We start from the raw sequence: 13,452 nt of genomic DNA, 5'->3' as shown, positions 1-13,452 counted from the left end.
TGAAGAATGGAGTGGTTCTACTTCTTGAAAATTTCTGAAAGCCTTTTCCACAAATGGTATACATGCTTCTACTTCTTGAAAAAAAATCACTTCCCATTGAGGTCATAGCCATGGAAAGGGTGATAGGGCACATGCTTAAGGTTTCAAAAAGTTCTAACATCAAACTTCCTAGGAACACATGGGAAGAAATTAAAGGAATCAAATGACACATAAAGAAAAATTGTTAAAATCTAGATTGATGAAAGATTTAATGAAATGGTTTGAAACATGGGATAACATTAGATTTGCTTCATGATGTGTCAATAGATTCATCTATCTGTGAGACTTTTTTGCAATGCCCATATATCACAGTTTGGAAAAGATGTAGAGGCCCACATTTCACACATTATATTTCATACGTTGCACCAAACTACAAAACCATCTTCTCCAAATTGGGAAATCACATTCATCAATACATGTTAGAGCCCATCCCTTTGTCCACCATCTACACCATTCCTTCAATACAACTTTGCTCACATGCTCTTCGATATGAAACATAATGTTGGTGCACAGGTGTGAGACTCATCAACAATACATACTTTGCCTTGAACAAGCACGGGAGTAAGAGAATCATTGTTTGATACAATGCATTGTTTCCAACTAGATTTGAGTTTGGTCAATCTGGTCTACTCCCGACACATTCCTAACAATCACAATGTGAATACTCGATTGTAACATTTATTAGTAAAATTCTTGAACTCGAGAGCCACTAGTCAATTCCACCCTTACTATGTTAAATTGATTCAATTTTGCTCTCATAGGATATTTTACCATTGAGAACAATAAGAAAATCTCTCTCTCTCTCTCTCTCTCTCTCTACATCAGAGGATGGATTCATCATCAGGCCACCTTATATGGACATACATCTATCCTATGCACTGCGCAGTGTGATGGGGCAGCTGCGAACTTCATCACATCAGCTAGAGATTGAGGTTGGCAGATATACACGAATACCAATAGAAGAAAGAATTTGCCAATTGTGTCATCAAGGAGTGGAATCTGAAGAACACTATGTTTGTCACTGTAGTGTCTTTTATGAAATCAGAGGGAGATACCATTGCCTCTTTAAACAAGGCTTTGGCCTGCTACGCAAGGTAATGGAATATGATGACCAACGATGCCTAGGACTTTTCTTGCTAGAGCTCAAGAGACTTCGGGAAAAGTTGTTGAAGAATACAGCCACACAAGCTCATCCACAAAGAACAATCACAACTTTCTTTAGCCCCATCACTCCTACTAATGCTACAAGTCTATCACGGGATACACAAATGGGCTCCCGACTAGGACAGAACAAAGGGGTTACACTAGATTGGGCAATAGCAACTTGTCGTGCATGTAGACCCCGGCCCCATGGACCACGACCGCACCACCCTTGTTATCAACAGATAAAGGCCATTATGTCCCACCATCGCAGGTGCTTCCCTCACTTCGGAGACATTTCCATTTTGGATCGACCTATGCTAGAGATCTTCTGAAGACAAAAGCTACAATATACCTAACTTGAGGATCTCACATGTGCCAAAAACCAGATTCCCTCATTTCTTTTCTTTTCATGTTATTTACTTTTATATTTACTGTGTAATATTTATTTTATTTTGATTTGTTCTCCAAGACGAGACAACACTTACAATGTAATCTCTTATTTGGTCTTATAGGCCATTTTGGCCTCTTAAAAGACGTTAATATTTCTTTCTTTCTTTCTTTCTCTCTCTCTCTCTCTCTTTATTGTCTTAAATTTCTAATTTCTCGAGAATGGTCATTCATGTGTCTGATATGTAAATGTTGTGTAGTGGTTAAGTTTGGGTTTTGCAATCTTAAAGGTGTGAGTTCACCCTGCATCAATGGGTTTATTTTTAGGTTCACTACAGGAATCCTTCATAGTTTTCTTAGTTTGATATCATGCATATTGACAAATTGCTCCTAAAAATAATGAATTAACAAATCGCTTGCCACAATCAAAGGGTTTAAAACAATGTCATTGCCTTTGGGCAAAATTGAGCTTCAAAAACTTGTCAATGTTGACGTTTTAAAAATAAATGTCGACTATACATGCATGTTCACATATGCATATGATAGATACTCATACAATCTTGACGTGTCTATTTGCACCCAAATCATAAAGAGGGCTGCTGAGGGAATTGTGGCCACGGACAGCGCAGGGCACTTAGCTAAGGGCACGTGCGATCTGGATAAAAAAAAGCTTGTCAGATACTATGCAACCCCCTACATGTTAGTTATGCACTTCATCATGATCACTGAGCTTTAGGAAACCTAGAGCTTTCATTTTCGTTTGGGTATGGCTAACATGAATTGACCATATTTGTAACCATGATTTGTCTCATGGGCTGTTTTTGGCCTTTAATAGATCTCTCTCTCTCTCTCTTTTATCGTAATTAACTCACCCAGTGGTAAGTTGTTATGCTACTAGCACTAGATCTTATGTTTGAGACCCAATTATCTCACCTCTCTATTACACCATACATAGCTCTTAATGTACAGGATGCCACCGTGGAATGTAATGGTTGAACCATGACTTGTCTTATTGGCTGTTTTTGGCCTTTAATAGATCTCTCTCTCTCTTTTTATCGTAATTAGCTCACCTTGTGGTAAGTTGTTATGATACTAGCACTACGTCTTAGGTTCAAGACCCAACCTTACCAATGTTATCCGCTGATTAGAAATGGAAAAGAAAGCATATTCCTAAGTCTACTTTGAAAGAGTTTGAAAATGTCCAAAAGCATTTTCTTACAAAGTTTCTCTAAGTCAAGAAACAAACACCAAACAACCACCTACTTCTTGAGACTGGATCACTTCCCATTGAGATCGATGGACCAGATACACCCATTTACATCCATAAACTTCATGTTAATGATATAATCTCCGTCTCTATCTCATGCCGGTCTAAAATATCATCTCAATTTTCTGAAAACGTTTTACAACAAAAAGGGCTCATGATAACCTAAGAAAGACTAAGGCCATGATCTATACATCCATGCCGACTCATGATCAACCAATTGTCTTCACTCTAGGAGTTACATTTACAAGCACGAGTGGTGCTTCTCTACAACTCAAGCCATCAAAGATGCTCATTTAAGGATATACAACTCTAGCCATGCTAGAAAGATGGTACCACCACGCACACTTCCAAGAGCTTTGTACCAAATTATGGTTATTTGACACCATGGTCACCCTTGCCCTCAGTATAGTGCATCCATTTGGGCTCAATGCCGCCCCATGTATATGTGTCAATACAAACTTTCTATTACATATGAGATTAGCTCACAATGGTAGTCCTCTTGTTCGTTCACACCTTAATTAGATAGGATTTGGATTAGTTGACAAAAATAAAAGTCAGAGTAGTTGTGTAAGAGAAAGAGAGTGGATATTTATACTCTATGTTTGTTCTTATCATTGCATTAAATGTGCAAGTCAATTGAAAGTAGTGGGGATAAACCTTAGTCATTTAATATGACCTAGTTCCATAGATACAAGCTCGTGCTAGATAATACTTAATGGTACATATTTTAAGACTAAGTACATCTTGACTTGCCACCAAAGAATATCATTGCATTAAATGTGCAAGTCAATTGAAAGTAGTGGGGATAAACCTTAGTCATTTAATATGACCTAGTTCCATAGATACAAGCTCGTGCATATTCTTCTAGCCGACTTGACTAGTCAATCCCATTACCCTACTTCTCTCTTTCCCAAATACATTTTTCCCTACTCATCTCTAGCATTGACACCTTATTAACCCATCTCATTAGGTTACAGAATTGCTACTCCTCATTTGGGATGCTATCACAAAATGTGTACTCTAAGAATGCATGTGGGGATAAACTGGTAGGGATAAAGACTCCAAGGACTCCTTTTTGTATATTTTGACCCTTCTATGCACGCATTTTCTAGACATATTTTTACTATATTTTTGCTCCAATTTAGGGGTTATATTGGCCATGTGTGAACATGCCCAAATGACCCACAAGTCACTTATCAATAAGAATTGGTCCCAAAATCTCTCATAATGAGATAGGGACTTTTAGCGGCTAGAGCTTGCTATCCATTTTCTTCATAGTTTTCTCAACTTTCTCTTTCCTCACACCGCAACCCACTCCATTGGTGTTTTGGAGCAACCGGCCACGCCATCACATCTCTTTCAACTGGTATTAGATCTACACGTCCTAGGAGGCAAGTGAATAGATATGACCCCTCTCTATACATTAGATTATGTTATCAGATGAGGGTGAGCCTCTCACTTATAAAGAGGCAAAACTATATGAGCACAAGAAGTAGGAGTTACCCATGCAATAATAGATAAAAGCCTTGCATGCAAATGATACTTGGGATTTGGTTGAGTTGCCCAAAGGTTGTAAGTGTTACACTTAACGTGTATCCTATAAAAGCTTTGGTGTGAACATTGTTATAATAGTGTGAACCCAGTTAAGTAACTGTTGGGTGTGAACACACTTAGAATAGTTTGAACCTAGTTAGGTAGTTGTTAGGTGTGAATATAGCTATAATAGTGTGAACCTAATATAGTAACTGTTGGGTCTATAAGTCCTGTAGAAACTGGTTATATAAATCAGATTCTACATCTTTGTAATAAGTGTGCTCGTTTTTCCCTAATCTACTGATATTCTCTTAAGTCTTCTAAGTGATCTTGCTGTATGAGAGTTAGTCTAGATCCCTGATTTTTCTACAGTAAGGCCATTCCAAACATGTGGATATACAAAATCAAAATTGTTGATGGCAAACCCATGTATAAGGCAAGGCTAGTTGCTAAGGGGTATGCCCAAAAAGAAGGCATTGATTTCCAAGAGGTTTTCTCTACAGTGATTAAGATGACCATACCACATGTCTTGTTTGATCTCATAGCCACCTTGGATTTGGAATTCTTCCAAATCGATGTTAAAACAACCTTTTTGCATGGTGATTTAGATGAAGAGCTATACATGAAACAACCAAAAGGATATGCCATTCCTGGAAACGTGCATCTGGTATGCAAGCTGAAAGGAGCTTATATGGGTTAAAACAAGCCGCCAGACAATGGTATAAGAAGTTTGATGATGCATTTATGCTCAAACATGGGTTCAAATGAAGCCATGCAAACCACACTTTGTACACTAAAAAGGATGAAGATGGCAACCCAATTATTCTCGTATTGTATGTAGATGATATGCTGCTATCTGGGAAGAAAATGAGCACTCTGAATGCTCTAAAACAAAAGCTGAACTCTGCATTCTCAATGAAAGACCTTGGGGAAGCTGAGCATATTCTTGGTATGTGAATAAAACGAGATAGGCAGCAATCTACTTTGTAATTATCCCAAGAAAAGTACATTCAAAAAGTGCTGGACAGATTTAATGTGGCTGATCCTAAGCCTCTTGCAATGCCACTGCAGCCACATGTTAAGCTTTCCAAGGATGACTATCCCAAAGATAATGATGCAGCCAATTACATGAAGAATGTTCCATATGCATCAGCATGTGGTTCACTTATGTATGCTATGGTTTCCACTCATCCAGACATTGCTCATGCAATCAGAGTTGTTGGCAGCTCCATGGCTAATCCTGGTAGAGCTCATTGATAGGAAATCAAATCTATTTTGAAAGGGACCAAAGGTAAATGCCTATGTTATGGGAAGTGTACATTAGAGCTAAAAGGATTTTGTGATTCAGAAATGGTAGGTGATGTGGATACATGCAAGTTCACAAGTGGCTATGTATACACCCTTGCAAGTGGAGCTATTTCATGGTGCTCTAGACTTTAGAGGACAGTTGCACTATCTACTACAGAGGCTTCCAAAGAAGCCATTTGGTTAGCACACTTATGTAATGAGTTTGGGATGCCCAAAAAGAATGCAACGTTTTACGCTCGTACAATGCATATTGATGTGAGATACCACTTCATCATAGAGGTTCGAGATGATGGCCAAGAAGTCATTTGGTTAGCCCACTTGTGCAGTGAGTTTGGGATGCCTGAAAAGGTACCTATTCTTGGATGCAATAGCCAAAGTGCGATATGTTTTGCAAAGAATGCAACGTTTCATGCTCGTACAAAGCATATTGATGTGAGATACCAGTTCATCATAGAGGTTCTCGATGATGGCTTAATCACTTTGATCAAGGTCAATACTTCACAGGATCTTGTAGATGCTCTCACAAAGTGTCAACCCAAGGCACAACATCAACCATGTATACAGATGGTGGGAGTTACTTCGCTTAAAGGAGCCTCCTTGGCCTTTTAAGTGGGAGGGTTGTTGGGGATATTTTGATCCTTCCATGTGAGAGTTTTCCAAACATATTTTTAGTATATTTTTTGCCCCCAATTTGGGGGTTTATAAGCGTTTACATTACTTATCAATAAGAATTGGTCCCAAATCTCTCATAATGAGATAGGGACTTTTAGCGACTAGGGCTTCCTATCCATTTTTCTTCACAGTTTTCTCAACTTTCTCTCTCCTCACACAGCATCCCACTCCTTTGGTGTTTTGGAGCAACCAACTATGCCATCACATCTCTTTTATAAACTAGTAACTTGGGGTTGATAATTGATTACATCTAATAATGACGTACTCACAAATGATATATAGCAAAGCATCCACCCTGCACTAGATCATCTGTGCTGAGTTGGCAACACCCCCCATGATGGTAGAAGCATTAATCCATAATGTGAACTTCATAGAATTACATGTAAGGCTTTTGAAACATCAATGCAAATGGCAACAACAAAACACAGAAGGGTCATGGTACTCATAGGTGATGAAGTGGTGCAACAACAATGGCCTCAACATCAAGAGCTTGCCACTGTTTTGATATTGCACCCCTCTCCCAAATGATGAAAGGAACAAAGTATTGCAGCAACATCTATGGCAGCTCTATTCCCAAAAGACTTGGCATACATGAAGGGAGCCACTCCCCCAAAGCTGGCCAGCTACAATGACTATTTCATGAACTTTTAAGAGGATGGATTCATTAAGAAACCGAGGTATATGTGCGTCTACATGACCCATAGTGCTCACAAAGAAACAACCTGACTCAGACTTTCCTCCCGTCAACTAGAGATTGAAGTAAGACCAGCTCTTTGCATACCTATAGCTGAAAGAATTTGCAATTTATGTAAAGAAGAGATCGAAAGCAAGGACAATTTGTATAAGTCAAGCACATAAGAAAGTACACTACCCTCCCCAATGACATTGACAAGTGATGGAGAAGGCTAACACATGATTGTTTGGCCAAATATTGCTTCAGCTTCAAAAGCATAGGGCATCAACCCTTACATTAGCATGCAGGATGCAACGACAATTGCACATCACCGATTTTCTTCCATAGCTCTTTACCTCCTCTAATAACATGTCAAGGTGTCACAATAGAGCAAGCAGAAAAATGCTGACAATGAAGGATACATTGGGTACTAGGATATAAGGCATATCGGCCATATCATCACTAAACTATGAAGATAACTGCTTGTCAAGTACGATCCGCACAAGGACACCCAACTGCACTTGTTTAACTTCATCATAGCATCATTTCACCACACCAACCAACCTTAGATATGAAGTCCAGTTACCATTACTCTCATACTATATGCAGTTCATATTCCTAAACCATCTCAAAAATCATTCACCATTTGCATTCAGATAATGATCATGGAGCTTTAGGAATTCACCCATATTTGTAATCATGATTTGTCTCATAGGCCAATATTGGCCTCTAGTAGACCTTAATATATCTCTCACGTGCAATTTTTTAAGACACACTAAATACACTTCATTGAAGCTATGCATGGTATATCATTCACAATACAAAGCAAACATGGTGAATCATAGGGATAAAATATAAGCAAAAAACCAGTTCCGATGTTAATATGAATTCATATACAAACAAGATAGCCAGAAAACACTACCAGATAAGTATGGGCAGTTCATAAGCACACCGTTTGATAGCTTCATGCATGAGTCAACATAACACACGCTAGTAACTCCAGTAAAGCCTAGTGTCAGTCTACAAAGAGAGACTTGAAAATAGAAGCTCCAACTCTTCAGCCTCTGACAATGTTCTTGTCTGCACAGAACATATGCATTTTAGTAATCACAAAACAATGTTCAATTGTAGCCCATACTATCCTGAAGCATCAAAATCATGAACCCATTTAAAGAATCAGGCAATATCTGTTCTTGGACATCTTGCACCGGTACCATCTCACATAGTTTTCACATTTTCTCCCTTATACATTCTACTTGGTCCCTAAATATTGACTCTTCAAATTATTACTGGAACAATTACATCAGAGTGCTTTTGATGGAAGTTAAGTTTTGAAAAGACAATTAGAATTTCCTATTTAATCATGTTATTTGATACATCAGCACTATTGTGAATGGGAATCTAGTGCAGATTATGTTTATGAAACATGATTAGAGCCAGTTATTTGGATTGGCCCAATGAGATGATCGAAGATAACATTGAATGTTATGTATTCAATGTAAGCAGATGCCAAGCATGAAAATGAGATGTCACAAAGGGTTAGGAAGACATATTCACTACTTATACATATACACATGGCAGAGATTAATGAGGAAAGACACCGATAAATATACATATGAGGTGGCTGCATTCTACATGAGGTTGTGGTGTCATATTTTCAGGTTAGTTAAGGCCAATTCCTTCAGAGATCTTACATCTGCACTTTTCTGAATATGCTAATGAAAGAAAGGTCTTCAGCATTGGTGGTATGGTTGCACAGATTGGACATATGCAGGTAGAAATCACAAGTTTCTCAATCGAGCCTTATTCATCAACACATTGGAGACTCTTTACAGAAAGCAGAGGACCTATATTCATCAACTATGGACTTGCAAAAAATGATGTCTTAGATTTGAAATTAAGGACAGATCCCCAAATTTGAAAAGATCGATAATACATATAGGCATGAAGTTGACATGAATTGTACACAACAAATCAATGCATGCCTTGGATTGATCATATGACATAAGATTGAAGAAAGAAAACACATTAGAGGAATTGCTCATGAGACAACACATTCCATGTGGCATTCAAAATCCATGATCGTTTTCAATACTACAGAAAAGACGATGGGCATTAGCATAAAGAGGAGATGCGTAAAAGAACTACCTCAAGATGCACAGTACTATAGTTTTAGAGGACATGCATACCTTTGGGGGTAGAGAGAGGAGGTGGATGACTTTTCCAAGGACACGGAGTCGATGGGCAGCATAATTGCTGGCCACGGGGAGCTGTTTCATTCGATACACTTCAGCCTCTACAGAGGCCCTCCTCCTGCTAAACTGTTCTTCTTCTGATTGTTGGGCAGCATTATCATTAGGATGAGGATGGCCACCAGCCACTGCTCCTCCTCCTCCTCCTCCTCCTCCTCCTCCTCTCGTCGTTGATGGTGATGGAGATGGAGCTGGAGATGGAGATGGAGCTGGAGATGGTGATGACGACGGGGCTACTGATAGGGTTGAGTCCTGCATAGCCGCCTTTTTCCTCCCGCTGGAAACGGTTGCGACAGGTAACATTTGCGTAATATACTTAGTATGTATGTCCATCCAGTATGGGCCTGGCCAGTGGCGAGAAAGAGCAGCGTCTCCGTCTCTGTCTCCTTCATCACAAATATGTATGTAAACCCACCGAAGAAAACCCCAAACATTTCACACACAATTTTGGGGCCGCTGGACTACCAACCACTACCTATGTACGCTTACCTCTCCAAGGTACCATGACAATTTTTCCAAAAACACCCATTTGAAGCCCGACACATCATCTACGATCTACCAAATCAAGATGAATAGGAAAAACCACACAAGTGTGATGGTTGTTAAAATATACTAGAATCTAATCCTAGTATGCTCGTAGAATTGCACATGTATCAATTGCTATTTTGTTTCAAAAATAATGTTTGCAATCTTATGCACTGAACTCATATTCATTGCAACTATATCATGACACTTACCAGGAACCAATGTAAATCATTTTGATGCATGATAATATTATTGGAGGCATGTTACTACTAGTCACATGCACATGTCATTAACACCCAAAATCCGAATACATACACGTAAGGGTTGTAGAGAATAAAGAAAAACATTGTGGAAGGTGTCATGGAAAAAGACACAATCCTCGTAGTTGTAGGGTTCCAGTTAGTGATTATTTTGCCTTCCATAATCTCTTTGTTGAATTTGAAAGGGTATTTGTTACGGGCATGACCATATAATATCCCGTGGCAAGATTGTACCGTAGTATTCTATACACGTGGATAATGTGTGAGGGTTAAACGAGAGTGTAAAGAAGGGAAGGATTAGTTTTAATACTTGGGATTGAGACAACCCATTAAGGCAAAGTGTGAACTTGCTTGGGGGCCTTAGGTCTGGCAATAAATATGAGGCCTAGCTACACATTATCAACAACGTCAAGAATCTATCCTTGTTCTTGCACTTTGTAGAAAGCGATGATGATGGTCTTGGCTTGAGCCTGCGTGAGTGTTTGGCTGCATATAATAATGGTGGTAATGACAATTGCTAATCCTGCATCATCGTATGTTAGAATATATGCCCATCTAATGTGGGGGAAAGAACACATCACGTAGTAGTATGCTTTCCACCTAAATAAACTCAGCACTGGAGGAGCCATAGGTGGTGGTTTGGAAATAGCTTGTGATTTCCTATTGTTGACAATTATCTCACCCTAAACCCCTAAACCCTAAACCCTATTGTTGACAATAATAAATTAGAGTAACATACAATGTCTTAATATTAAAAAAAACATATGTTGAGACCCAATCAAAGCCAATTGTTGTGCATTACATCCTATTCACAAACCCCCTGCATACTTCTACGTGATGTGTTCATTTCCCCACATTAGATGGGCATATATTCTAACATATGATGCTGCAAGATTAACAATTGTGATTACCTCCATTATTATATGCAGCCAAACGATCACGCGAGCTCAAGCCAAAACCATCATAGTTTCTTTCTACAGACTGCAAGACAATCAAAACAAATGTCAACCTAGGGTAAATCAGAAGAACATTTAAACATCGTGTTACCATGCATGCAATCCATACAAAATAAACTCACCACTAGAGGAGCTACAGTTGGTGGTTTGGAAGCAGCTTGTGATTTCTTGGAAACGGGAGCAACTTCCGACTGTTTAGAGGAATTTGTTGCGCAACACAATTGAACTCACACTTTAGTTTAATAATAGCCATGGAATCTAATGTAACTTTTCAATTGGCAAAAAAGATTTTCCCATTAGCATGAGCGGCAGTTGCAACCGCTTTGTTAGTTGGAGCGCGCCTTTCGCCTTCTTTGGACATGTCCTTCATCTCGTATTCCTCCTCCTTGGCTTCCTTCAATTCTTGTGCCTGTTTTAGATAACCAATGTTAGAGTTCAAATAGGTGAACCAAAGCTAAGTGAATCAAAGCTAATGAAGTAGGCTATGATATGGCGTGATAATATCTGAATTTTGAAATTTAGAGCCAGAGACATGATGGAAAAATAAAGTTGTGGCAGAAATCATATAGGGATTAACTAGAACACCTAACTAAATCAGAAAGGTCATATCTTCCTCGTATGATATCGGATTTTAGAGTTCAAATAGTGAATCAAAGCTATTGAAGTTGGCTATGATATGGCGTGATAAAATCTGTATTTCGAAATTAAGAGCTAGAGACATGAAGGAAAAAGTAAAGTTGTGGTAGAAATCATGCAAGGAGACACAAGAGCGCCTGAGTGAATAAGAAAGCTCATACCTTCCTCGTATTATATCGGATTTTAGAGTTCAAATAAGTGAATCAAAGCTAACGAAGTGGGCTATGATATGGCGTGATAAAATTTGAATTTTGAAATTTAGAGCGAGAGACATGAAGGAAAAACTAAAGTTGTGGTAGAAATCATTTAGGGAGAGACAAAAGCGCCTAACTGAATCAGAAAGCTCATATCTTCCTAGTATGATATTGGATTTTAGAGTTCAAATAGGTGATAAAATCTGAATTTCGAATTTAAGAGCAAGAGACATGAAGGAAAAACTAGGGTTGTGGCAGAAATCAGAGAGCGATTAATTAGAGCACCTTACTGAATAAAAAAGTTCATACCTTCCTTATCTGATATCGGATTTTAGACCTGGCTCGTGTGATATCGGATTTTTGTGTTCAAACATGCGAATCAAAGCTAACAACGCTAGCTATGATATGCAATTAAAAAATCAAGATTTTGAAACTTAGGACGAGCGAGATGAAGAAATTAGCAAATTTGAGGAGGGAGTTGAGAAGAGCTCGTTAGTAAATTAAAATGTTCATACCTGGCTCGTGTGATATCGGATTTTTGTGTTCAAACATGCGAATCAAAGCTAACAACGCTAGCTATGATATGGAATAATACAATCAAGGTTTTCAAACTCAAGTCGAGAGACATGAAGAAATTAGCAAATTTGAGGAGGGAGTTGAGAAGAGCCCGTGAGTAAATTAAAATGTTTATACCTAGCTCGTGTGATCCCTGATTTCTGTGTTCAAACATGCGAATCGAAGCTAACAACGCTACCTATGATTTTAAGTTGAAAAATTATAATTTTGAAACTCAGGTCGAGAGACATGACGAAATTAGCAAATTTGAGGAGGCAGTGGAGAAGAGCGCGTGAGTAAATTAAAATGTTCATACCTGGCTCGTGTGAAATCGGATTTTTGTGTTCAAACATGCGAATCGAAGCTAACAACGCTAGCTATGATATGTAAATAAAAAATCAAGATTTCGAAACTCAGGTCGAGAGACATGAACAAAATTAGCAAACTTGAGGAGGGAGTTGAGAAGAGCCGTTGAGCAAATTAAAATGTTCATACCTGGCTCGTGTGATATCGGATTTCTGTGTTCAAACATGCCAAACGAAGCTAACAATGCTAGCTATGATATGGAATTAAAAAACCAAGATTTTGAAACTCAGGTCGAGAGACTTGACGAAATTAGCAAATTTGAGGAGAGAGTTGAGAACTGCCCTTGAGCAAATTAAAATGTTCATACCTAGCTCGTGTGATATCGGATTTCTGTGTTCAAACATGCGAAACGAAGGTAACAACGCTAGCCTTTATATGGAATTAAGAAACCAAGATTTTGAAACTCAGGTCGAGAGACATGACGAAATTAGCAAATTTGAGGAGGGAGTGGAGAAGAGTGCATGAGCAAATTAAAATGTTCATACCTGGCTCGTGTGATATCGGATTTCTGTGTTCAAACAAGCGAATCAAAGCTAACAACGCTAGCTATGATATGGAATTAAAAAACCAAGATTTTGAAACTCAGGTCGAGAGACATGAACAAAATTAGCAAACTTGAGGAGGGAGTTGAGAAGAGCCCTTGAGCAAATTAAAATGTTCATACCTGGCTTGTGTGATATCGGATT

At 38.6% G+C, this 13,452-nt stretch overlaps 1 protein-coding gene across 1 annotated transcript; it reads right to left on the bottom strand.

Moving 5' to 3' along the window:
- Positions 1–7,854: 7,854 nt before the first annotated feature.
- Positions 7,855–9,564, bottom strand: LOC147868053 (uncharacterized). Its single transcript, XM_087339767.1, has 2 exons — positions 9,212–9,564; positions 7,855–8,102 (listed from the first exon to the last, which is right to left on the bottom strand). The coding sequence occupies exons 1-2, from the start codon at positions 9,530–9,532 to the stop codon at positions 8,043–8,045; spliced, it is 381 nt and encodes a 126-aa protein (XP_087195893.1). The 5' UTR covers positions 9,533–9,564; the 3' UTR covers positions 7,855–8,042.
- Between the last annotated feature and the right edge of the window lie 3,888 nt (positions 9,565–13,452).

Source organism: Azolla caroliniana, unplaced genomic scaffold (genome assembly GCF_043228905.1).
Source record: "Azolla caroliniana isolate FFs.n. ecotype wild unplaced genomic scaffold, voAzoCaro1.0.p SCAF_1, whole genome shotgun sequence".
NCBI lineage: Eukaryota > Viridiplantae > Streptophyta > Polypodiopsida > Salviniales > Salviniaceae > Azolla > Azolla caroliniana.
Note: the sequence above shows the minus strand (reverse complement) of the source record. Positions and strands in the feature narration are given on the sequence as shown.